General features: G+C 34.8%; 1 protein-coding gene across 3 annotated transcripts in view; it reads right to left on the reverse strand.

Moving 5' to 3' along the window:
* Positions 1-2,010: 2,010 nt before the first annotated feature.
* Positions 2,011-26,612, reverse strand: part of CEPT1 (choline/ethanolamine phosphotransferase 1) — a 43,697-nt gene continuing 19,095 nt past the window's right edge. For 2 of the 3 annotated variants that reach the window (XM_069478987.1, XM_069478986.1), the window contains exons 5-9: positions 13,393-13,477; positions 4,665-4,796; positions 4,045-4,203; positions 3,495-3,620; positions 2,011-2,883 (exon numbers count right to left, since the gene is read on the reverse strand). In XM_069478987.1, the coding sequence (XP_069335088.1) occupies positions 2,764-2,883; positions 3,495-3,620; positions 4,045-4,203; positions 4,665-4,796; positions 13,393-13,477 (622 nt within the window). In that variant the 3' untranslated portion in view covers positions 2,011-2,763. Of the gene's footprint in view, positions 2,884-3,494; positions 3,621-4,044; positions 4,204-4,664; positions 4,797-13,392; positions 13,478-20,759; positions 20,845-26,612 lie in introns of all 3 variants that reach the window. The other variant, XM_069478988.1, reaches the window with a different exon arrangement.

Here is a 26,612-nt window from a genome sequence, read left to right on the forward strand (position 1 = left end):
GAAAATGAGGCAATAAATGTGAGAATAGAGTGGACGAGAAGTGGAGGCCCTGGTCATGGTGGCCTGGAACGTGAGGCTGTGTTTGGAGTGGTAGAATCATAGAGGTTAGCAGCTCCACTTCCTCTAACAGGAAGGGTAAGAGATATTGGTAAAGGCAGCAACAGCACTGGACACTGGGCAGCAGAGTCCTTGGATCTAGTCAGGTTTGCTTTCCAGAATCCTGGGAGGAGAGGCTGCAATTCGGAGGGAAGCAGCTGCAGTCTAGGGTAACTCGAGGGTAGGAATTTCAGTCAACAGAAGCCAGTGAAGAACGCTACATGGTTTCCTTAAGTAGTGTGTTCGTCCATCACTTCATTTGGACTGGTCCCTTCAGTCTTAGACTTTCTACCTCCAACGGGTCTTTGAGAAGCACAGTTCAATTCTTTAGCTAAAGGTGGAGGGATCCCTGCATTGACATTTTTCCCCTTTGAGAAAAGAGTCTAAAGGAGTTTAGTGGTCACCTAGTCTCTCCTCCCTCTGTACCTCTGCTAATATCTTCTGTTCAAATAGTGGGAAACTTTTTTAGAAGTGTCTTATCTTTCAAAATTCCACCTTTTTTTTTTTTTAACGTGTGTGACTGTGGCCCTCAGAAGTCCCTGAATTCTATACAAAGAACACAAAAGTTTTTGGAGGATGGAAGAGGGGCAGGGGCTACCAAAGTGAAGTTAGAGCCAATGTAATTTGCTTTTGGGAGTGCGGAGACACAGTGCGGGTAGCAGACATCCCACTGTCCATACACCACCCCTAGCTATGCTGCAACTCTTCACAGCTTCTGAGAATTACATCTTTTTTGGTAGTTTATGGCAGTGGTCCCTAAACCTAGTCATACCTCAAAAGGCTTTAGAACAGGAACCAGAATCCTAGAAATCTTGTGAAAATACTCTCTGAGGTGCCATCCCAAACCAGCCAAATCATTTCTAGACATAAGACTGGGGAATTTGTATTTTCAAAAAGCTTCCTCAGGTGATTTCGATGCCCAATCACTTATATGAATGTAAGAATCATCGGGGCCAGCGGAGGTTTACTACAAATATACCCTTGACCTGATGCTGATGGTGTATCTAGGGCTGAAGGAAGCACACACCAAATATCTGAGTGCTTTTCAGATTCCCTTTTAAGTTGAAAAAGATTTTAGGAGAATACACACATTTGAGTTAGCCCTCATCAACTAGGTTTATGCCTGGTATGGTATAGGAGAGAACACTGCACTAGGATTCAGAAGATCTGGATTCTAGTCTCCGTTATGAAAAACAGCAAGTGACAATGGCATGCCATGTAGCCTCTCCTGGCCTCAGTTTCCACTGTAAGTAGTTAACACCTGCTGTGTCAATAAGACAAGAGATCTGACTTGTGCCAAAAAGTAGAATTATCCTTCCTTCTTTGTTCTAGCTTTCAAAACTTGATCTGTCCTAGCATTTTCCTATATATTAATATATTTTTCTATCCCAGATGTTGGAGAAATTGCTAGCAAGCGAGGTAATGAGAGATTTTCCTTTCCTACTACAGTCTAGCAAGAAAAAAAAAAAAAAATTAAAAGTTTAGCTCTCATTGCTAATCTAGATCTACACGGGATTAAAAGTGCAAGAAAGCAGGGCTCTGGCTGCCAGGCAAGGCAGTGCAGCTACTGTTTATTTCTGATTATGGAACAGGCTATAGATAAAAATCAATAATAATATACCTCATTTTAGCCAGTCTGTATACAATCTGGTTCACAGTGGACACCTGGTTCTCATTTCAAACTGTAGTATAGCTACCAAAAAGCAGAGTGCAAAGTGATTCTTTTCAGAAGCCCACGCACTTACTGAAAATTTAGGGGAAGGATGTGAGGTTCCTAAATGACTGATAATTGCATAGGTGGCAACTACAAGATAAAGAACCCATCAACAGTAAAAATGAACACAGTTCTCCTTTTTTAAAGTTTCTTCAAAATAGAAAGGTCACAGGACACATCACAACAATGTAGCATACTGAATTTCCTTATTTATTAAAGAACAGAAATAAATTTTGCTTAAATTTTGAAGAATGACATTAAGACTTAGTTTATCTTTCCACTGAATAAAATTGAGAAAAAAGCTGGCTTTCAGATCATATATTTATTTAAAAAAATAAAATGGATCAACAAAGTTACCACATTATTCTGCATGCTACCAGGATTTCCCAAGCCCATGAGAGATACCATTTCTTAAGCAATAAAAAAATGACTTCCTCAACAATGTAAGATAGGAAACCTTTCAATCCAACGTCAAGGTCTTTATCACTAGTTCCACCTCACAAGCTAGTGGGATGTATCTGTGTCACAGCTGAACCCCTTAGTAAAGAAAGCTTGAGAAGACACTAAACAAGGATGTTACTAAAGATGATGACTGGTTAAAATTATAAAGCAACCATCTTTTGGCCTGCAAATAGTCTACACTAGAAATCTCCACCACTGGGGATCTGCTCCCCATGACAGTATTATTCTGAATCCAGGATAATTACAAACACATGGCATCTTTTTCCTGCATGCTTTCTTGGCCCAAACCCTGTATGACAACATGTACAATTTACAGGATGGGTCCCGTTCTCACACAGGATAGGTAGGGAGTGTTACTGATAATAAAGAATAAAAGTTATACAACATTGATTATTATAAATTATATTTGTTCATATCCACCCCCATTCTCAATATGTTCGGATTCCTTCCTGCAGAAAACATGAGTTTCCTATATAACACCAATTACATCATTAATGATGATTAGAATGAGCTGTTGAGACCTTGATTCTGAAGACATGTATGTGCAGGTGAGATGCAATCTGATTGCAGACACTGACACAATAGCGGATCAGATCAAAGAAAGAGAAGACCTGGAAAGAAAAGAGACTATTAGATTCTTAGCACCTGCGTAGGCCCTCCCTAAGACTCCTGAAAATGAAGAGGAGTGGCCTCTGACTTTCTTCTCTCTCCAGATTCACCTTCAATTCTATACAATTTAATAATTCAATTTCTTCATGAGCTTTCCTTTACACTATGGATCAACAAACTCTTTCTTAGAGATAGATAGTAAATATTTTAAGCTTTGTGGGCTACACTGTCTTTGTCACAACTGCTCCACTCTGCTATTGTATTAATAGCATAAAAGCAGCCACAGGCAATACATAAATGAATGGCCACAGCTGTGTTCCAATAAAACTTTATTAACCAAAACACCCTGGGAGCTCACGGTGTAGTTTGCTGACTCATGCTTTACACAGAAATTTGGAATTTATGAGCCCTGCCTGATGTAGGCAAGACTAGTAAGAATAATGCAAAAATGGCTCAAATATGAAGCTACAAGGAACTCTCAGAAAGCCCCACATGCAGATTTCTGACATTCTACAACATTACAATTATATGATCTATCTCTTAGGGCTGGGCCACTGAAACAAGAAAACAGGTAGCCTCCAAATTATGAAATAAGATATAGTATAATACCTACCAGGGCAATCCAAAGTACAATATATTCATCAATAAAGCTGTTAAAATACTGGTCCAGAAACAAAAGCGCTGGACCTATGAATGCTGAGTCATGCAAATGCATTTCACTTTTCGTCATGTGTGCAACCTATGAATAAAACAGAATAAATGATGTGGGCATTTTCATATTACAGCAATTATGAGCTACATAGTAAATCAGTATTGTGTTCAAATATCAAGCTTCAAAAATTATGTAGCCCACAAAAGATGCTTTCTACAAGGAACCTTTAAGTTGAATATTCAGGTTGAGAATGAAAAGTGTAGATAAACTGAACAACAAAATTAAACGGTAGATAAAAGGGTGAAAATTTCTAGGGGTTCAAAGAACTGGTAACCTCAAACTGTAGCTTCACAAAATAGTAAAAACAGCTCCCCTGTTGATGTCAAGAGATTGTGACTGGAGGAGAGCAAATTCTAGGACTGCTTAGGAAGGTACAGAGTGAAAACTGTGGCCATAAAACCACAATAAGATGAAGGTGAAAAACAGAACAAATAAAAACTTAGGTGCTTACCACAAGCTTGTTAGTGATTTTAGCAGATACAAAACCAAACGTCAGTATATAAAGACAGGGATGCTTTTCAAAAAGCTGAACTGCTGATTTCTTGTAGATCATTGCAGCTAATGTAATCACTGATCCAATATGGAGAAAAGGAGAAAGGACACTTGTTCCCTGCACAGAGTGAAGAGAAAGGTTAAGAGTATTCAATACTCATCAGATACTACATAGAACTGCTATAAAATAGTTCGACTCAAACTTCCAAGAACCTCATGGTGCCTGCTAGCCAGCAATTTCTATAAACCGAACACTAGAATAGATAAGGAAAAGCGGCAGCATGAATTGGATAGGCACAAACTGAGGATTTCATTTATATAGGCAGGCTTATTTTTGCAAAGCAGATCATACTTTTAAAAAAATATATGTGCAAGTGTGTGTATGGACAAAAATATGTATATGTAAGCATATAAATGCACGTAAGGATTTACTAAACTGAGGAAAAAATTATATTTTTTAAAGACTAAGCAGAAAGTCTAAATTAACAAATGATTTTATAGATTTCAAATGAAAAACAAAGTGACCACAAAACCAAGTCCTAGTGTAAACAATTACTGAAAATCTTTAGATATACTCACTGCTATTGTTGATCCATTTTTGCCAACACCACCTGTGAAGATTACACGGAAGTAATTTGTACAGGAAAATATGGTCCCTGCTACAGTACAAAGTGCAGGAAAAATTTTCATTTGAATATTCAGCACTGGAATCTTTAATGAGTAGAGAGAAAGAACAATTAAAATATATACAAATTAAGAAAACAGTCTACTATATGATTCATATTCCCAAGTACTTTTCATTCCCTCCAGTTTAGTAAATATTTAAAGTAATGGAAGTTTCCTGCTCCTCTTCGTTATAAGCAATAAAATAAGTCTCAAGAGATGAGGCTGTATAGAAATTAATCTCACTTCTGACATACACTTTTAAAAATACACTGATTCATCTCTTTCACTTTGACCTGTGAGCAAGAAAAAACAAAAAAACTAATTCAACTTCATTAACTTGTGTCACACACTAAGTAAAGTTCACCTAATGCATCCCAGAGATCTGGCAACAGTGAACTAGGCTGTCTTCTGGACTTTTTATAAAAGAAGTGCACCTTGTTTCTTTCTTTGTGCATTTTTTGAATTCTACCTCTAAATATGTAGAACATTCCAAATTATGAGAAAGAAAGTATGGAGTATAAAAGAATAGAAATATTTGCAACTAGATTTAAAAATCTGCAAAGTAGAGAATGAAAGAGAAAAGTTCAGAAGAGTTCCCAAGTCCAAATTGTTAGAATACAGGCAGCTAGTAAAAGCAGAGGGCAACTAAGAAGGCATTCTTATAAAGGAGAAAAAAACAGGTTGAGCACATCCAAACAGGTAAAGCTCTACAATTGTGTATTCAAAATTTTAGCACGTAAGTTTACTTTTCAGAAAAGGAAATAATATATTCTTATAGTATACTGAAAATATGGATTGATTTGCCTAAAATAAGGGGGGCAGAGTGGACTGATATACATTTAATCTTGCAAACACAATATCCATCTTTTAAAATGAAATATACAAATTTTTAAAATCATTTAAGATTCTCTTTTTTGTACCCCTCCTTAAGCTTTTTTTTGGTCTCAAATTTTGTCCAATATGGACTGAAAAAACAGCAACACTAAAATAAATGATATATTCTAGTAAAAGGAAAAAAAATGATTGTAAGAACAAGATTCCAAAAACCCATAATGGTTTGATAAGCAAGGAGTTCTTACAATGAAAACATTTTAATTAGGGCTATTTACACTTTGTAGGGCTGCCATCTGTCTACATCTTAAAAATCAAATAGGAAATGTGACATTTCCTATTTTTTTGTACGTATAAAGCTCCAGCAAAATTGGCAGACATAAATCTTAACGTTTGCATATTCCACCTCTTCAAAACTCTCAAGAACTCACTTTGTTTACACAAGCTCTAAAAAACAAAACTGACATCAACTGTTCAAGTTTCAAGTTGTACTATAGCAAAGTTTAATTTTCTAAAATGAAACAGAGCAACCTAAAATCAAGTCCAGAACTTTATGGAGTATCCTCAATGGTCTTCCTTCCCTAAATCTTCAACCCCCTATAGCCCAAGTTAAAAACTTGTTTCTTAATTTTTTTTTTTTTAATTTCAAAATATTAAGGGGGTACAAATGTTTCAGGTTACATGGATTCTAGTTACACTGAGTGCCAGCTAAAGGTACGCCCATCATCCAAATAGTGTTCCTAGTATCACTTAGGTAGGGCCTCTCTCTCCCAGTCCCCCTCCCCCCTGGTTGAGTTCCACTGAGTTTTATTTCCCTCTGTGTACATGTGTGCTCATCAGTTAGTTCCAATTTAATAATGAGTACATGTGGTATTTGTTTTTCCATTCTTGATACACTTCACTTAGGACAATGGTCTCCAGTTCCATCCAGATTGTTGCAAATGGTATTAATCCATTTGGCTGAGTAGTATGGTGTACATATACCACATTTTATTAATCCACTCATAAATCAATGGGCACTTGGATTCCACATCCTTACAATTGTGAATTGTGCTTCAATAAACATTTGAGTGCAGGCGTCTTTTTGATGAAAAGTCTTTTTTTCCTTTGGGTAAATTCCCAATAGTGGGATTGCCGGATCAAATGGTAGGTCTACTTTAGTTCTTTGAGGAATCTCCATACTGTTTTCCATAGAGGTTGTACTAATTTGCAATCCCACCAATAGCATATAAGTGTTCCTTTCTCTCTGCATCCATGCCAGCATTTATAGTTTTTGGACTTTTTGATAAATGCCATTCTAACTGGGGTAAGGTGATACCTCACTGTGGTTTTAATTTCCGTTTCCCTGATGATAGTGATGTTGAGCATTTTTTCATGTTTATTGGCCATTTGTCTTTTTTCTTTTGAGAAGCTTCTGTTCATGTCTTTTGCCCACTTTTTAATATGTTGTTTTTTTCTTGCTGATTTGCATGACTTCTTTGTAGATTCTGGTTATTGTATTAGCCCTTTAAGGATGTGTAGTTTGCGAATATTTTCTGCCATTCTGCAGGTTGTCTATTTGCTGTTGATTGTTTCCTTAGCTGTGCAGAAGCTTTTTAGTTTAATCAAATCCCACTTATTTTTTTCCACACCTCCCCATATATTAATTTTTCTTGTTGCCATGATTGCCACTGGGGTCTTTTTCATAAATTCTTTGCCTACACTGGTATCTACAAGAGTTTTATCTACATTTTCCTCTAGAATTCTTATGGTTTTATTACTTAGATCTAAGTCTTTTATCCAACTTGAATTAATTTTTAGAAGAGGTAGAGGTTGTGTTTCATTCTTTTGCATGTAGCTATTCAATTTTCCCAGCACCATTTATTGAATAGAGCTTCTTTTCCCCAGTGTACATTGTTGTGTGCTTTGTCAAAGATCAGTTGATTGTAGGTAGATGGTTTTATATCTGGGTTCTCTATTCTGTTCCATTGGTCTACGTCTATGTCTCTATTTTTGTACCAATATCATGCCGTTTGGTTACTCAGTAAAGGAGAAAGTCAACACACCATGATTGCTTTGAATTCCAAGAGATTTTTCTGCTCTAGTTCAAAAAACTACTGATGCACCTGGCTGATATTCAATACTGTGGCTAGTTTCCTGGTTCCCAGCCTCTCCTGCTACCCCTCCCACTTTTCCCTCTTAAAAGAGAAAGGACTGCTCTGGCAAAGGGGAAAATATTACACTCCTCCAGATTTCAAAACAAGCAAAGCATTATTCTATTACAGGGGCATCCCTATTTTAGGGTCAGGGTGCCAACTCTGTATAACAGTAATTTGTATCACGAATGAACTGAATGAGCATCATAACTGTATTTATAATTTGGTGAAACTGCTTTAGAATCATAAAAATTGTTGCCTTTTGAAAGGAGGAATAAACACAAATGTTAAAAATGCCAGGCAAATTAGTATATGGCTTGGCCCACAAAATAAGAAAACAAGCTACAGACCTAGGAGCAAAGTATCAAACATTCTTAAGGTTCTCATCACTTCTGTTCTATATATGAGTTATATACACCAAAACGTAAGCTCCCAAGTATAGGATTTGTTTGAATTGATTTTTACATTCTCTCTAAAACCCTGGTTATTATAGGTGCTCAATATACATTTGTTGAATGAAGATTAAGATCTCCTTTTCTCTATGTAGAATTCCTGTTTTTGGAGACTGTGAAGAAACATCTTGCCCCCATGTTAAGGATGAAAATGAAAATTAGCCACAAGAAAATATGAGGAAAGCGAGAAGGCTAGAGTTAGAGGAATTCCAAGCAAGGCTCATGAGGTGATCCCTTAAAAATTTGGCACCAACTGAAACACTTATAAAAAATATGACAAGTGTTGCCATTTTTACCCCACATTCAAGATCAAAAAGGGTGGGCACATTCTGTCTTTCCTAACCTTCCTCTTTCTGTAATCATCTTCTTGTAACTCGTCAAAGGTGGTCAAAGTGCATCCACTCTACAGAAATAATCAAAGAGCTATACTGAAAACACCTTTATCTCAGGCCTGCCTGAAGTTTCAGTAGTCTTCAAGACTTGGGAAGATTAAGAACTCCTGTGGCCCATGGTATCTGTCATAGGTCAGGTGAAAACTCTCTAGATTCATGCCATGAAAGTATGCACTCAAATAATATCAATCTAATGTGATTTATTTTTTAAAAAATTAGTGAGATGGAAAAAAATCTTCCTCAGCACCTTTACCAGATTACGATGGACATATTTTGGTTGAATAGTTTGGATTAATGCAGAGTAATACCAGTTATTAAACTGTTGGACAAGTTTTCTTATGAGCATAATAAAATGTTCTTATAGGCTTTGTAAATTTGGGCAGAAATAGAAAGCATCATTTTGAGAGTAGACGCTTTCTTCCAAAGAATGCAGGAATGCCTATTTGTGATCATATTAATAAGTGAATTCCACCAAAATACAGCAAATGTTACAATAGTCACTGTGTCTACTAAGTGTTTAAGGAAAATCACTATGTCTGAATTATTTAAGTGTAAGGGCACTTTTAGTTCAAGAGTGAGATATAATTAATTTACACTACTTAGTCATTCTTCAGTCCTATCAAAGGAATCCTGCAACTTCATATGTAGTAGCAGCACTCACCCAGATACCTTAACTGGATTCCAGAAGGTGTCTCATAATTGAATACATATTTGATCAATTACTACATTTAAAAGAATCAAACGTGAGTGAAAGTAACCATGAATGGATATATGTGAGTCTCTTCCAAAGTGAGAGTATATTCTCCCTCTCTCCCTTTTTTAAAGAGTTGATATGATAGAAGATATTCCAAGACATTCCAAAAGGTGATATTCTTTTGAGGAACCAACAAACACAAAAACATGTTTTTTGTTTCATGCAATGTGTAAACCATGCACTGACTTTCATGCATGAAAATAATTTCTTTCCTTAAAAAAAAAAAAACACTAAAAACAACAAACTAACTACAACCTTCAGTAAAAACTCATCTCTTTGGGGGAAAAAAGGAGCAATAAATGGGTAATCCATATGCAACTGATGTAAATCACTTACCTTTGCAAAATAGCTGATCTTCTAAAATCAGCCTTATGAAGACATTTGCACTTTTTTTTTTTAAACAATGAATAACATGATACCAGTAAAAGCCTTTTAATTTAATGAAGACTTGGAAAGCAATTTCAGTTTTATGGCCTCAATCACAGATGAAAATTTCACATCTGAGTCCTAAATAAACATCTTTTCTCCATTTTGGTGCACAAATAACTGACAGCACTACCTGCAGTAACTGTTCCTACAATTCAATGCAATTAAAAACAGCATATTCAGTAATGAACCCACAAGGCCAAATGAAAAGAAAAAAGTAATAGCCCAGGGTCAATTATGGTAATCTGTGCCGAGACCTGCGCAAAAAAACCAGAATACTTCATTGTTTCCAAATATCACCAGAGAAGTCAGGTCCTTCCCTTTTAGTTTAATGATGCTAAAAGGAGTACCAATGAGCTAATAATGTGTGTGTGTGTGTGTGTGTGTGTGTGTTTGTTTATGTTTGTGTGTGAGGGGGAGGATCTGTTTTCCTGCTGCAACTTAACCTCACTAATCCTGGAATTAGATTGCTGGGTCTGGGAACTCCATTTCAGTCTTAAATCTGAAAGTTCCTCAGGTAACTTTTAAAAACATGTAATTTTAAAAGATGGTAATATTATCTTAATTACAAGTAAAGACAGGACAAAATATTTGAACTTTTTAAAAGAAAAAAATTATATCTGTTATGCACATGTACAGATTATATGTATAATCCTATTGGAAAAAAGGTAAAAAGTATACCTGAAAGCAATTTACTGCCAGGCACCACCTAAGAAATAAGGATATGTATATAACATGTGTATAGATAACTTCACTTACAACAATGTTTTACACATTTCCATATTTAGTAAAATAATTAGGTACACAGGTTGAGCATCCCTAATCCAAAATCTGACATGCTCCAAAATCTGAAACTTTTTGATTCTGAATATGATGCCACAAGCATAAAGTTCCACATCTGATGTCATGTGACAGGCTGCAGTCAAAACATGGGTGCATGACACAGTTTATTCAGCATCCCTAAGGGAAAAAGACTCCTCCAGCCTCTTCAGCTGCAATACATCTCTCCTGCACCTGCCCATATCCCCCATGCAAACATGCCCACAGGTAATAAAATGGCACATGTGCCAGCCAGACATGCCAATGGCAGGTTTCCCACAATGCCCCAAAGGGGGCCAAGACCTACGTGCATCCCTCATGGTGTTGTTTCGCTCAGTTTCTGCTCTGTGGTGGAAAGATATTGTTGAAAGTGTTAAAAAGGTCTGCAGGTACCTCTATGGGTAATAGTGATAAGATACAGGTATTCTGGTGATGCTACTATGCTGCTTAGTTACTCTGAACACATTATTTTTTCACTATATGAATGGTATATCATATTTTTTACTAAATATTTATCTGTGAATAAGTGAAGAAAATGATTGATTATTGGTAATATATACCTGCAGAGTCAGGAATGATGGTGATGTCAAATAATCACAGATTGTCCACATGGGTGACGAAAATATCGATATCTTGCCTTCTGATGGTTAATATACGCAGACTTTCTTTCACGCACAAAATAATTTGCAATAATGGCTGGGCGTGGTAGCTCATGCCTGTAATCCTAGCACTCTGGGAGGCCGAAGTGGGAGGATTGCTTGAGCTCAAGAGTTCGAGACCAGCCTGAGCAAGAGTGAGACCCTGTCTCTATTAAAAAATAGAAAGAAATCTGGCTGGGTAACTAAAAAAAAAAAAAAAAAAAATTAGCCAGGCATAGTGGCGCATGTCTGTAGTCCCAGCTACTTGGGAGGCTGAGGCAGGAAGATTGCTGGAGCCCAAGAGTTTGAGGTTACTGTGAGCTAAGCTGATGCCACGGCACTCTATTGGGCAACAGAACAAGATTCTGTCTCAAAAAATAAAATAAAATAAAATATTACATAAAATTACCTTCAGCCTATGTGCACAAGGTGTATATGAAACATAAATAAATTTCATGTTCAGACTTGGGTCCCATCCCCAAGATATCTGATTATGTATATGCAAATATTCTAAAATCCAAAAAAATCCGAAATCCAAAATATTTCTGGTCCCAAGATTTTTGAATAAGGAATACTCAACCTGTATTAATCAGATGCTGACTTATTTTCCAATGATCAAGCCAAGCCAGAAATCCCATTTTTTTTTATATTTGCTGAAACTTTATAGGCTATATGTATATATATATGTATGCGTGTGTAACTAGACTGTGTATATATATATATACATACACACACACAACGATGTTCAAAATAATTTGGGGAGAAATTTTGCTATACAGGGCCTATAAAAATAATAATATAGTAATATAGTCAAGGGATCTAAAAAGCTTAAGTGGGGGTGGGGGTAGGCTTTAGGTTTTGTGATTTGGTTTCAGGAAAACAAAATCTATCCTTTCCTTCCTATAAGGCAAACTTGTTAAGTAATAAAATCCATATCTTTCCTACACATAGTCTCAAAAGCCAATAGGGTTTCTATAGTAAAATCTAAGATATCTACATGAATTACATTGTATACACGATTGAATGGTTTCAGAATTTTCCTAATTATGGATTATTTTTACAGATGACACTGTGAACACAACTGAATAGTTTCAGAACTTTCCTAATTAACTGTGGATTATTTTTATTCCTTTATCTTCTCTGTCCTCACAATCTCATCCTCGCAACAAAAGACACTCAACAACTTTTTGTAATAAATACTTACGGTAGTGTCTCAATTATACTTCCTCAAGTGCCTAATTTACCATCATAAAGTTAGTTAGGTAAGGGAAAAATCTTATACTTTAAAATTCTCTTATACTTTAATTTCTCTTATACTTTAAAATTCATTTGATTTTTAACAATTATATTCATTTAGGCTTGGTAAATCTTTTTTGGTAAGATCACACCAAACGAATTATAAAGGGGTGATGGTGGTGATCAGCAGTTAAATGATGACCAGAGAGTACAAACTATGTCAATCAAAGTCTGGAAGAATATATTCAAACTGTAAGAGCAGCAACAATTTTTATTGTCTATTATTTGATGTCAAGTGTACTTCCTTAATATACTTCCTCTGTTACGTAACAGATGAAGTTCACAGCCTAGATCAAATGTAGGCAGTCTGGTTTCAAAGCCTGTGTTCTTGGCTCTCATGTTATGCCCAGAGGGTTTGTGGGAAAGAATCTGTGTTTGCAGTGGTTACTATATTTCAGGTCAGGCTGAAAATCAAGGTCCTAGCATGTTAAAACAATCCCACGGCACTGATTTAATTCAATAAGCATTTATCCTGTTTTATTGGGCCAGAGTTAAACTACAAATTCAAATTTGTTATCCAGCTTTAAGCATATGACAGAAAAACTGGCAGACTCATGTAGTTCAGAAAGAGAATAAAAGGTCTAATTTAATCTTGTCACTGGTTAACTTGCTACTGTTTCTTCATCTGTAAAATGGGATGACAGTAGTAATTCAGATTCTCAATGGCCTTCAAAAATTATAGCCCTAAAATTAATCTAATGTTCCATATAACTCTAAGTAGTACAAATCACCATGCTCTAAAGAGGAGTTTGTGTACTGCTGTTTGTTGTGACTTTTCATTTTCAGAAAAAAATAAAAGAATTTTACATACTACCCTTTAACTGGATTATCCTATATTAGAAAACATAAGCAAAAGACAACATGCATTACATGGGATACACAATGTGAACAAAGTTACCATAGATTGCCAAAAAGGTGGTCCTCCAATCACTGCCAGCAAATGCATGATTATTATGAAGATTTGCACTTCAGTCACATCAATTCTGATTAGGTACAAAAAGCCAAGAAAGCAGAATTACTCAAAACAATTTCAGGTTAATTACTTGCAAAGCTTAGCAGCATTCCTCTATCATGCACAATAAAAAAAATCTCAAATATTGAGGAAAGGGGAAAAGGAGGTGTCAAAAATTTGTTATGAGCAAAATTATACAAAATTCAGAGCCTTTTAACTTAATTTGATGAATTTCACAGAGCAATAAAAACCCCTCCTTTCCAAAGGAAATTTCTGACTCATTGAAATTGAGCTGAAATTATAGCTTAACCTTTCCCACCAAAAAAAGGGGTATGTGTGTGTTAAACTTTGATTATCAAGCAGAGGATTACATTGCACTGCTATATATATAATATGAAACCTTGAAATAAGTGCTGCGTAGTATCAGACGAGAGAAATGGTGAGCTTTAAAGTACATAAATCACTGAGACCTTGCAAAACTTACTGCCCCTTTAGATACATTCAATTAATGCCTGCTTTGGTATGGATATAAAAAAAATTCATCAAAATCTCTCAAATTCTTATTCTTACTAGGTTAACTGCCCTAAGATTTCTGCCAAGATGATACCGAAAGCAGCCAAGAGTTAGGTTGGGGGTTGCTGAAAATGATCAGTCAAGAAGAGACAAACCTTGTGCAAAAACAGGGCAGTAGAAATTAGAAGCCTGAAAGTCTGAAAAAAAGAATATGGGCAAAAAGATTGAAGAGTAAAACATAGGCTGATGTTCCTTTCCTTCTGTAGATTAGCACTACATACAATCTTGAGAGGATTATCATTTTTAGATTACTGGATCCAAATGCTTTTTGAGACTTTATCCTACAGACATGCTTGTATAAAATAATGTTTATACAAGGTTATTCACTACAGAGTTATAAAGAAAAATTTAAAAATTCCCTCAATGAGGGAATGGTTATATAAATTATGATACTTCCATACAATGGAATATTTTGCAGCTTTTAAAATGAGTGCGGCAGCTCCCTATATGCTGATATAAAAAATATCAAAGATATAGTAAGTGGAAAAAAATGTTGCACAATATGTATAGGCTATTTTTTGTGTTAACAAAAAGAAAAATAATATTCTACTTTTATTTTTGGCAGTAATTGCATAACAAATTTCTGGAAGGATATGTTACAAACTAAGAATAATGGTTACCTATTGGGGAGGACAGTGTAGGAACTGGGCAGCTGAGAGACAAAGATGGGGAGACTTTTTGCTGCACACCTTTTTGTAATGCTAGTCTTTCAACAAAGTGAATATTTATGAAAAGTAATCAGTATAAGAAAAACAGGTATCAATAACAGCAGGGGTCCAATTCTCAGAGCAGAATAGAGCCCCTATTTCTAAAATTGATACTTAAAGCAGGCAATCTACAATGTGAGCTTAAGACACATAAGCTTTCATGCCCATGATAAATAACTGGGTTGAAACTAGTCTCTTGCAACTAAAAAAATTTGATCTTTCTTTCTCCAAGAATATTTTTTAAACAGAAGCTTATTTAGCTGCAAACATACATGATGTAGTTATCTTGATATACACATTTATGGAAAAAAATGGACTGAATTAGGCTAAAAATAATCTGTAGAGCTGACCTGGTGAGTGTTGTTGCCAATAAGGGGAATTACACTCAGTAGCAGACTCAGGAGACTAAGCAGGTAGGTGTCAAAGATGATCGATTCTGTCTTGGGTGGAGGAGGGTAGACATCTTACAACATTTTGCCGTATATATGAAGTAGCCTTTTGGAAGGGGAAGGGCCAGAAGTATAGAATTACAAAATAAAAATGGAGGGAACCTCATGCAATTAATCTTTGTACCGTGGAATATAAAAGAGAACAGGAAACATGAATGATCTTTACAAAGTCTCAAATTGGGATTCTTAGGGTAAGTTTTATGGAATAGCCTGCTTAAAATTTTGGAAGACAGAATTTTCTAAACCATTGTGATACTGCTGTTGTATTTAGATCAACAATGCCTTAATGTTAGGAGAGAGGGCCAGGGAAAGCTTTACTTACCAGTTGATAGTTATTTAAGAATGTTTTTTCTTATTTGTTCATCTGATTTAAAATAAAAATAATACTCTGAACTCCGTCCAGGATGAGTCCCTTCTCCTCTGAATCATGAAAACTGCCTATGGTCACTCCTGGAATGTGGCGCTAATCTTGACTGTCAGTGAAAAAGGGTGCAGTGTAAAACCATCCCCAGGGATGGGAACTAAAGCAATCTAAGAGGGACAGGTGGCAGAAATGCTTAACAATAAACAAAAGAATTAATGATTCTGTTTAGACAAGAACTATTTATATGAATCTATTCTACCTTTCCACTAAGAAGTCTCTTAGTATGGGCTGACTTTAGTAACATATGTTAGGAGGGAGCTGATTTTAATCTTTTTGGCCATGCAGGAATTCCATAGTTATCTAGAGGGGAGAAAATTATATAAAAGCAGGAATTTAGCATTTCTGTCATCACTTCCTTCTACTATTATTACTATTTTAAAAAATGGAGAATCATGGGTAATAATACTCTGTCACTACTACACCAATCCTCTCCCCTCCACAAAAAAAAGAAGCCTTGAAGACACAAGGGATATGGGGTAGAAAAGCACTCAAAACACCAGAGTCATTTAAAAAAAAAAAAAAATATGGGAAAACAAATCTCTTAGCTGTAGCATCTTGACCGCTTTTGTTTTAAAATAATTTCCTATTTCTACTTTATTTTAATATAGCTTATCAAAGGACAAAAGCAATTCCCCCAGTTGCTGTGGATAACACATAATGAATACTCTTGTCAGGACATACTTAAATTACTATGACAAGCCAGAAGCAAACATTGTTCTAATGGCTGGCACAGAAGAAATATGGAAAGACGCAAATCAGCTGTGGAGTCTAAGCTTTCCCATTCTTCTGATGGGGAGGCTATAAGTGTGGCAGTCCCAGGTCAAAATAACCTTCAACACCCCTAATAAACCCTTTGGGTCAATCATTCCTTTACAACATCCTAATGGTTTATTAATTAAGAGAACAAAGTGTCCTAAGTGAATATGAGTAATTTTATTTTTTAAGTAAGAGAAGAGAAGATGTCTTTAGTTGGAGTAAGGATTTTAAGGGGACTTTATCACCACAAAAAGGAAGCTTAAAAAACTCCCTAATCAGGGCAGTTATTACATCAGAAATATAAAACAGCTTTTAAAAGTGAAAACGGAGTGTAACAACTCCAAACTATTTAAGTTAACTAACTGTAAGAAAAATTTCTGACTATTCTGAGTTTCATTTTTATTTCTCAGTGTTGAAAGAGATACCCAACAAATGCATTTGGTTTGAATTCCAAGACACAGTATTAATTGAGGGATGTGAAGGGATTTAAATGACAGATTCTGGGAGAGCTGATAAGTTTGTTAATCATCTTTCCCCAGAATTTTTAATGTGTCTTTCCCCTCTAAAATCACAAATAAGGCAATCTATTTTCTCTTTTATATGTGACATATGCATTTCAAATATATACTTGTAGTTAATTTGTAAACATAAATATTTTTGTTAAGCTATAAATAGTAAATAAATATAACTGCTGTAATTTGGGTTGGCTATTAGTTTGGTTGACATAGAATATGCACTAGGGATATATTCACAATGTCAAAGAATCCCTGACTTGTATAATTTGACTTGTGAACTATTGTTAAACAGAAGCATTTTGTTTAAAGTCATCTATTTGAAACTGTCTAGAATCCTATTCAAGGATTAGATTGCTATTAACTACAGATTTGCAATTATTTGTAAATATGTCTGAAATTCTAGGTAACTTATGCGTAACCAGAGCATGGCATTCATTGTAGACCTTACCAGAAATATCATGAGTGGGGTGAAGTGTTAGTGGATTGAAATAAAGAGTATCCTAGGAACTCACCATACTTGCTTTGTAATATCTTACTTTCTACCCTTGATAAGAGGCAAAATGGGCAAGGCAAGGTTAATGTTAAAAAACATTAACCATACAGCTGAGTGATAACTTCGAGTATTTTTAATTCAATTGTTATGTACAGGGAAAACAGACACATCTAAATGTCTATTTGTGAAATAAGCTTAATTATTAAAAACAGTATTACATAACATATGAATGACTATACAGATCTTCAGATTTTCTGAGATCAAATAACTTTGAGTGAGAAGAGAAAAATACAGCCAAAGGCTAGAATAGAATAAGTCTCCTAATGTAAAAGGAACTAGAGTGTAGGTCTCAAATTTAAGGGGCAACCAATACCTTTGGAAACAGAAGAACTGTAAGAGTCCTCTCACAACCTTAGACTTAAATAAAGGGATCACGGACTTATTCCTCCTCTCAACTAGCACAATGAATTCTGGAAGAAATCTGCAAACTATCTGGAGTTACTAACACAAGTCTTAAAATTAATGTAATAATAATAATGATACTAATGATAGTGATGATGATGAAGACTTACTACATGCTAAGCGCTGTAGTTAATACATTACATTTTTAATCCTTTTAATCTTCACAACTATTCTAGGAGGCAGGAAATATTATCATCATTTACAGATAAGGAAATTTAGAAAGGTTAAGTGACTTTTCCAAGGTTACAGAGAAAAACAAGAGGTAGAACCTTGAAAAGAAAATGGGAGTGTTGTTCCTATGCAGTGCTAAAACTCTTTTAATTTTCAGTTTACCAATCAATTGGGGCAGCCATTCATCCTAAGTTTTCAATTTCCTATTGCTAAGATGTCTATACATTTCAGGATGTGCTTCCATATTCTAACACAATTTTACCAAAAATGCTAACATATGACAGGCAATAGCTTATAGGAAGTTTAGATTTAAATTAAATTCACTTAGAAACAAATCAGTAAGAATAACTCTTTCTGAAGCTTGTTTCTCAAACTTTGAAAAAAAAAAAGAGTATATCTGACAATCTCATTTCAATGATTAAGTCAGTTAAAGCCAACAAGTATTAAAAGCAAAGGAAAAATCTCTGTAGGTTAGCAACTGGTAAGAGTAAAGACAGTACATCTGGAGAAAACAGAACACATTTCAAAAACATTTTTTATGATGTTAAAATGCATTAGTTTCCAGAAACATTATAATAGAAAGGGCTCTATAAAATATAGGGCACCTTGTCATCATAGACAAACAAGGTAAAAGTAAATATAGTCAATATTCCAACTTTTCATTTCATTAAGAACACCGGTGGAGAAGACTTTTGGTGAGTATAACCAACAATAATAAAAAATGAGCTATCAAAAATTATAAATCTCAACAGCTGCAATGAGCAGTTTGCTCTTTGGAGAAGACAGGGTAAAGGTAAAGGAAAGCCAAAGACACATATTGAACTATGCACATTATTCTACCCTAGGAGTAAATCTCACAAATAATTGTGCAAATACATTGTATATTTAATTGAAAATGGCTTTAGTTTTGCTCCTAGAACATGTCTACAGTACTTCTCAGTGGAGTTGGCCCTCTGTATCTGTGGGTTCCCCATCTGTGGATTTGACCAACAACCATGGATCGAAAATATATATTAAAAATCTGCATCTGTACTGAACATGTACAGATGTTTTTTCTTGTCATTGTTCCTATACAGTATAACAACTGTTTATAGAGCATTTGTATTGTATTAAGTATTGTAAGTAACCTAGAATGATTTAAAGTATATGAGAGGATGTGTGTATGTTATAAGCAAATACTACACCATCTTATATCAGGAGTTTGAGCATCCATGGATTCTGGATTCTGCTATCCTCAGGAGATCTTGGAATTAATTCCTCAGGGATATCAAGGGATGACTGTATTCTCCACATTCCAAAGTTATTTTAAAAAGATGTAGAATATTCCTATTAATTTGTCCCCAAAGCCATCATTATCACCAATGAATAACTGGATTTACAATGCTGCAATATATCTTTCAGAAAGAACTCTGCTATCAAGGGATTCACTATTTCAATATTATTGAAGCAATATTAAAATGTTCACAATTCTTTTTTACTAGGTAGGGGGACCTAATGTGGGGAACCTAATGCAGTCTTGCAGATTTTCATATGAACAATTCCCCAACATTCCCTGAACTGCAAAATAAACTGAATCTATGCTCTATTTTTTTAAATACTAAAGTGTGAAGGATTCTGGATTATGTTACTGGGAAAACATTTCCTCGTAAGTATTTTTTAACTTTTAAAAGACATAAGCCGGGTGCGGTGGCTCATGCCCATAATCCTAGCACTCTTGGAGGCCGAGGCGGGCGGATCATTTGAGCTCAGGAGTTCGAGACCAGCCTGAGCAAGAGCGAGACCCTGTTTCTACTAAAAATAGAAAAATTATCTGGGTAACTAAAAATATATAGACAAAATTAGCTGGGCATGGTGGCTGGCACATGCCTGTAGTCCCAGCTACTCGGGAGGCTGAGGCAGGAGGATTGCTTGAGCCCAGGAGTTTGAGGTTGCTGTAAGCTAGGCTGATGCCACGGCACTCTAGCCCAGGTAACAGAGTGACACTGTCTCAAAAAAAAAAAAAAAAAAAAATATATATATATATATATATAAAGTCAAAATTACAATTCTAATACAATAGAAAAAATTTTACGTTATACTCAGTACTACATTAGGGAAATGTGTATTTACTAAAATAAAAAAACTGAAAAAGGAGGATATTCAAAGGATGACTCTGGTGATGTGAAAAGCTAAGGATATTTAGTTTTAAAAGCACAACTGAGAGAAAAACATTGAACAAAACAAATAGAAATGAGAACAGCTTCTAGCATGAATATTTCATAACACCGAGATCACTGTAAACCCAAGCAGAAGAACTAATACTAGAATGCTTAAAGGATATGCTAAAGAAGCTAAGAGATTAAGCAGAATCTTTCCTACATTAATATAAAGAATACTCTCAACTTACTAAGAAAAACTCTGCTTGTTTTGTTGTTTTCAAAATAGAAATTTAAAAAAATTCTATTTAATGGTGGAAAGGTATTTGTTTTAAAAAATATTACATAGAGTAAAAATTGTATTAGGCACAAGAGGCAAATGGTAGAAAGACTTCGCTTTAGCATCAAATCAACACAAATACTACTTTTCAAAAAATTCTGTTTAATAGGGTGGATTTTTATTGCCCTATTATATATTAAAATTGTTTTCTAATAACCTGTTTGTGAAATACCAACAGGAAGACTTTTGATTTTTGCATTTTTTAATTACTCTGTGCATGACAAAGGTGCTGTCTTTATTGAGTTCACACCATTGTTCATCAGACAGCATGAATATTCTAGCAGTTACCGTGAAGTTCCAGAACCAAGGCCCCAGGGTTCCTGTGAGAAGCTGGCATATTATAATTATGATCTGGGACTCTGTAACATCGAATCTATGTATAAGGAAACAAACATTTCAAAATAACTTTACTCAGAGCTTTTTCTGAAGAACCCTACTTAAATAGGTAGCAAAAATAGATTTAAAAGGTAGCATTCTCCTTATAAAGACACCTAAAGATTCAATGATACAATCTATGCGGTACTGTACTGTCCTTATATATACATTTACGTATTTCTTATTCAAATCAAAATAGAAGAAGAGTTTAAAAAATTAAAACTGTAACACTGAAAATATGACTTTTAAGTAGGCAGCTGGAAACACTAAACACTAGAATAAAAACAGAGTCAATTCTCAATTACCTAAGAGTGGTGAATACTACTTGCCAAATAATCACACTACAGCACAGGTCCCTTTAGTGCCAGAACTTATCCAGACTTGTAGATAAGGAATTCTTCCGGGAAGCCCCAATGTACATTTTGGAAAACCACTAATCATCTCGTATTTCCTCACTGCCCCAAACCTCATCGCACTTCTTGCTACCTCTTCTAGCTCAAAAGATTAGCACATATGTGGAGGGTAAGTGGGAGAGAATCTAGTCAGGAATAACTTCTCTTCAGATGTGGTTAGAGCAAAAATCAAACTGGGCATTTCCTTGTCCTATTTCCTGATACTCTCCAATTCAGACTCTTTCCCTTTTTCTTTTCTCTTCCCTAATTTCACATCAGCATTTAATGTTCTACTACACTGGATTAGTTTATTAGTGGTAAAAAGTAAAGCATCCAGTTCAATCACTAAAGAAGTTTGAGAACACAAATAATAACAGAAAAAGAGTAGCAGTATAGAATAGGCTTCAAATAAAAACTGTATCAACCAAAATTAAGAACTAGGAATGAAAATGAGACAGAAAGATGTTCACAATTTTACCTGATTATCCAAGAGGCCAAATCGCAATCTAGGCTTTACATTAATACAAATGGTTGCTTTAGGATATTATCTATAACAATTGGTAAAATTAAATGAACAGAGCAGAGGTCCAATAAATAAATCACTGCTTGAAAAAAACTAGACAGGGAAACTAGAAACTAAAAGGAAAATCTCTGGTATTTAATAATTCTTATGATAAGTCTTAAACATTTAAAGATATGTAGATTCTATATATGTATTTGGTAGAAAGTTTCCTAATTCTGAATCCACAGAAAGTGGATTATACATCAACAAACAACAGTTTTTCTGTTACCATGAGGTCTTCAAATAACTGTTTTTTAGAGATTAAATTTAGAATAAGAAGATGAACTGGATTTGTCAGATTACCAATGTAATACATGGGCTATCACCTTTTTCCCTTCAACTATACAAAAGAAAAAGTAGGAAGTTATTTACCTACATAAATGCTTGGTGGCAGGGTTTTTAGCTAATGTAAATGTGAAATCTTAGAAGCATCAGCTGAAAAATGTAATAAAAGTAAAGATCAATACTCTGCCTACTATAATTATAAATAAGAATACTACAATTAATATCTGTGTAAAATTAATAGACTCACAGACTTTATAAATAGAACCTTAGAGATCATCTAATTCAAAGTTTATTTTACAAATCAGGAAATGAGGCAATTAGGAAAGGAGGCCTCATGAAAGTTATGGGCCTTGCCCAAGCTGATACACAGACAAGACAATTTGGAGATTAACACTTGAGCTTAGGTATACCGGCCTGAGTTCAATTTATTATAATTTCTTTCTTTTCTACACTTGAAAACATAATTTAAGAGTCTTTCTCTCCTGAAATAATAATTTAAACAAGAGTTCTGCTTTTATAGTATAGAAGATAATTTTTAAGACTCATGTTTTGCATAAGTATAGTTTTATTAAAGATTGTTTGGGATTTCTAAGCACTTAATTTATAAAAATGATTCTATGTATACAAGTTATATACTTAAACATACCTAGAAATAGAGGGTTAAAACCTTAAGAGAGGAAATGTGAACTCTTCCATTTATACATTTTTAAGTATATTTTACACATGTTTACAAATGAGCTTCAACTCATATTTTTCTAGCAACCACAATCCTTTCATGAAGTTCTAGCTAGCCTCTAACCCCATTTTCCTCCCCAATCTTTCATATCCAGGTTAGTAAAAATCCTAAACGGATAAGCTGGTTTGGAAGGGTCCCAATAAACAGTGCTCATCTCTGTCAGATCTCTACTCACTTAGTCCAGGAGCACTGTGAGGACAGAGGTCTGTCTGGATGTGATAGGTACTAACATTCTCTATGCAAGGCAGCTTTTAGTGGTTATCAAAGCAAACTGCTGGAAGACATAGCTCATAATCTCAGTGAAGATGTATCCAAAGCATATTTGCTTTCTCACAATGCTGCTCTTTGAGTGGGAATTATGTAGTTACAAATGAATTAAAATCCTGTGCCTACTTTTGGTCAAGATACTAGGAGCAAATTTAACAATTAAAAACAGTAACATTAAAGAAACCAAGGAGAACAAAAATTTCTTATTTGGCAAACATTCTGTAAGATTATTAAAAGAATAACAACCTGAATTTATCATATATAAAAAAGAAATTCTCATGATTCTTCTTATTCATGTGTATAAACATCAGAATAAAATAATTCAAATAAAAACGTTTTAAAGTAAGACTTCTAATATACTTAAATATGCTTTCAGGCCAAGCACAGTGGTTCATGCCTCTAATTTGCACTTTTGGAGGCTGAAGTGGGAGAATTGCTTGAGGCCAGAAGTTTGAGGCCAGCCTATGCCACATAGTGACTCTACAAAAAATAAAAAATTAGCCAGGCATGGTGGTGTGTGCCTGTAGTCCCAGCTAGTAGGAAGCCTGAGGTGAGGATATCTTGAGTCCAGGAGTTTGAGGCTGCAGTGAGCTATGATTGCGCCACTGCACTCCAGCCTGGGTGATAGAGTGAGACCCTGTTTCTAAAAAAATATAAAAATAGAAACAAATATTTCAAAAGATGTTCTTGCTTTTCTTTAAGAAAAGAATAAGAAAATGCAAGTGATTTTTTAAAATTTCTTTTTGAGAGTTCACCTTGTTCTTTCCTTATTAAGCAAAATAAAATCTTGGCTTTCTTCTCCATGCATACAAACTTCACTTCAATATTTAATCTATTATATATGTCTACCTACATGCTCTTGAAAAAATAAGTGAAATCTAAAATGGCATTTTTAAGACTTCTTTAGCGATATCTAAATGTGTTCTATATGCCTCCACTGTGTTGGTATTTTGACAAATATCTCTTTAAATGTAAAGCATTCATAGCACATTTCTATGAATGTTGCAGTCTGTTTTAATTGAAAAAATAAATTCAGTGTTACTTTAATGAAAATGTAGGATTTCTGAAAATTGGATACAACTTCCCAAATCAAAACCAATCCCTTATAATACGAACATTTAAGTTTAGAAGTTAAATTAAACAAGTCTCAATATTTCTAGATTTTTTTTTTTTTTTTACAGCATTATAAGGAAGCACTCCAATGGATTTCACTCTAGTGGATTTCTTCTGTGTGCTTGAAATTTTCTCATTAAAATACAAAGCCCTCCTTCCTTTGAGTGTATATTCTCTCTTCTAACCAATGTCTCTCTCCTTCCCATGACAGCTAGATTTTATAAGTAACCTTATATAAAGTATAATAAGTAGCAGTCTACTTATTTGTTCCATCACTTCTTACCCTCTACGGTCTGGCTTCTATTCCACCGTTATAGCTTATACTGCCAAATTCAATGTACACTTTAATGTCCTCATTTTGAGACTCAGCAGTATTTAGCATTGTTCTTTTTTGAAATTCATCCCTCTTCTGGCTTTTCATTCCAGTATGACTCCTCTTACCCCGGCTGTTCAGTAATTTTCATGGGCTTCTGTCTAAGCTTGCTTTCTAAGTTTTCCGCTATTCTCCTTCTATTTGGATGTCTAGAATCCCTCACATACATTTTCTGGGTAGAACTCTCTCGTTAAATAGGTTCCTCCTCCTGTTGAGCCTTTCTCCACCTTTCATCCAACCACCCACAGGAGGGACTGGGAGTCATTCCAGTCTCTGCTCTCTCATTCATTCCCTACATCGTATTGGAAACTATGTCCTGTAGTTTCTCCCTTTAAAGTCTCTCCAACCTATCACCTTCTCTGCAATAACACTGCCACTGTGTTAGTTCAGGCTTCATTCCTCATCTTAATTATGCTTCTTAATGGGTCTCCTTGCTTCTGTCACAGCCTATTCCAATTTCTTTGCCATGTTGTCAGACTGATCTTTCTAAAAGGTACTTTTGTCATTTCCCTGCTTCAGGTCCTGCAAAAGTTCCCTACAGATTCAGGACAAAAGCCAACATTTCTTGGCAGAATGTAGAAGGGCCTTGATTTTCTGGATCTTTTCCAGCCTTACCTCCTGCTACTTCCCTACCGGCATTTTATGATCCAACCATATGGACCTGCTTACAGTTCTCCAAAATACATACTTCATTGAAGGAAAACACCATGAGGGAAATTCAAAGACTGGCAGAAAGAAAGCTGTGATATCAAATCACTCCTAAAAACACTGTCTATTTACTCTTCTACTTCCACGATTAATTCTTTTTCCTTCCTTAAGTTCCCATAGCATATGGTTGGTGCTGCATTACTTGAAAGGGAAAGAGAATACATTAGGGTGGACTGTTAAATAAGCTTTCTAACGGCTTGAAACTTAACTGTGAAATAATAGCCAACAAAACATAAACCATGTTAAATCCAGATATTACAAATTCTGCCATTTTTGAAAACTAACAACACTAAAGAATAAGACTGATTTAAGGCAAACCAAGTGATCTTAGAATACTATTACATTTTGTGTTTTTATCTAATGTAGAGAAACATCATGAGAATATTATGAAAATAAAAATTCAAAATATTGAGAAAAAGATCTGTGCACTTTTCAATTGTTTTCTTTTATATCAGAATTCTTAAATATTTTCTAAGAGTTGATCATTTTATAAACTGCTGACAAATGCACAGGTGTACAGTTTTCACATGGACACTCATGTCTGCTACTGTGTCTAATAATAAAAATACTACCTTAAGATGGGCCTTAAAAATATTCTCTAAACTCTTTTATTTTGAAATTATTCTGAGACATGTCTTTTAAATAGTTAATATCCAAAGTACTGGTAATTATTCAGTTATTGTCATAATAACATCTTAAATTCTATTTAAATAAAGTTAGCAAAAATCATCTAAACTGAACTTGTAGTGACCAGCTGAATTTCTACATATTCTGGCTTTTTCCCGGCCTAGAAGACTAAGTTCACCAGGGATCTAAAACTAAAAAAAAAAAAAAAAATCTATAAACGATTCATCTTAGAGACTAGGCTGAGATGATCTGTCATTTGCCAGAAATTTTTCTTTTGACACTTCATGAAGTATACAGTCTTTATCAAGTTTTCTCTCTTTGAATTTTACACCATGAAAAAAGAAAGAATAACTCAGGCGGTGTAAACGGGATCTGTGATACTTAAATATCAGCTGGTGAATGCCATCCTTTACTTTGTTCCAAGACTGGTTTTCTCATTAATATTTATGGAAAAGTACTGATCACCAGGTAGGAGCTATTCATTTTGGGGTTTGAAAGAAGTCTCTATTTCATTTTTAAATTCTCATACATTCTATTGGCAGTAATAATCTATATGGTGTGCTTATGTCAACTGAATTATCAAGAACTTAGATTTGTATAGATTCATAGATAAAACAATGTTAAAAGAATAAAACCTAATTAAGCCATGATATTTGGAGATAAGAGTTACTCTTTGCTATGAGAAACTATCTTATCTTTCCTA

The sequence above is a fragment of the Eulemur rufifrons genome, chromosome 8 (assembly GCF_041146395.1).
Source record: "Eulemur rufifrons isolate Redbay chromosome 8, OSU_ERuf_1, whole genome shotgun sequence".
Lineage (NCBI taxonomy): Eukaryota > Metazoa > Chordata > Mammalia > Primates > Lemuridae > Eulemur > Eulemur rufifrons.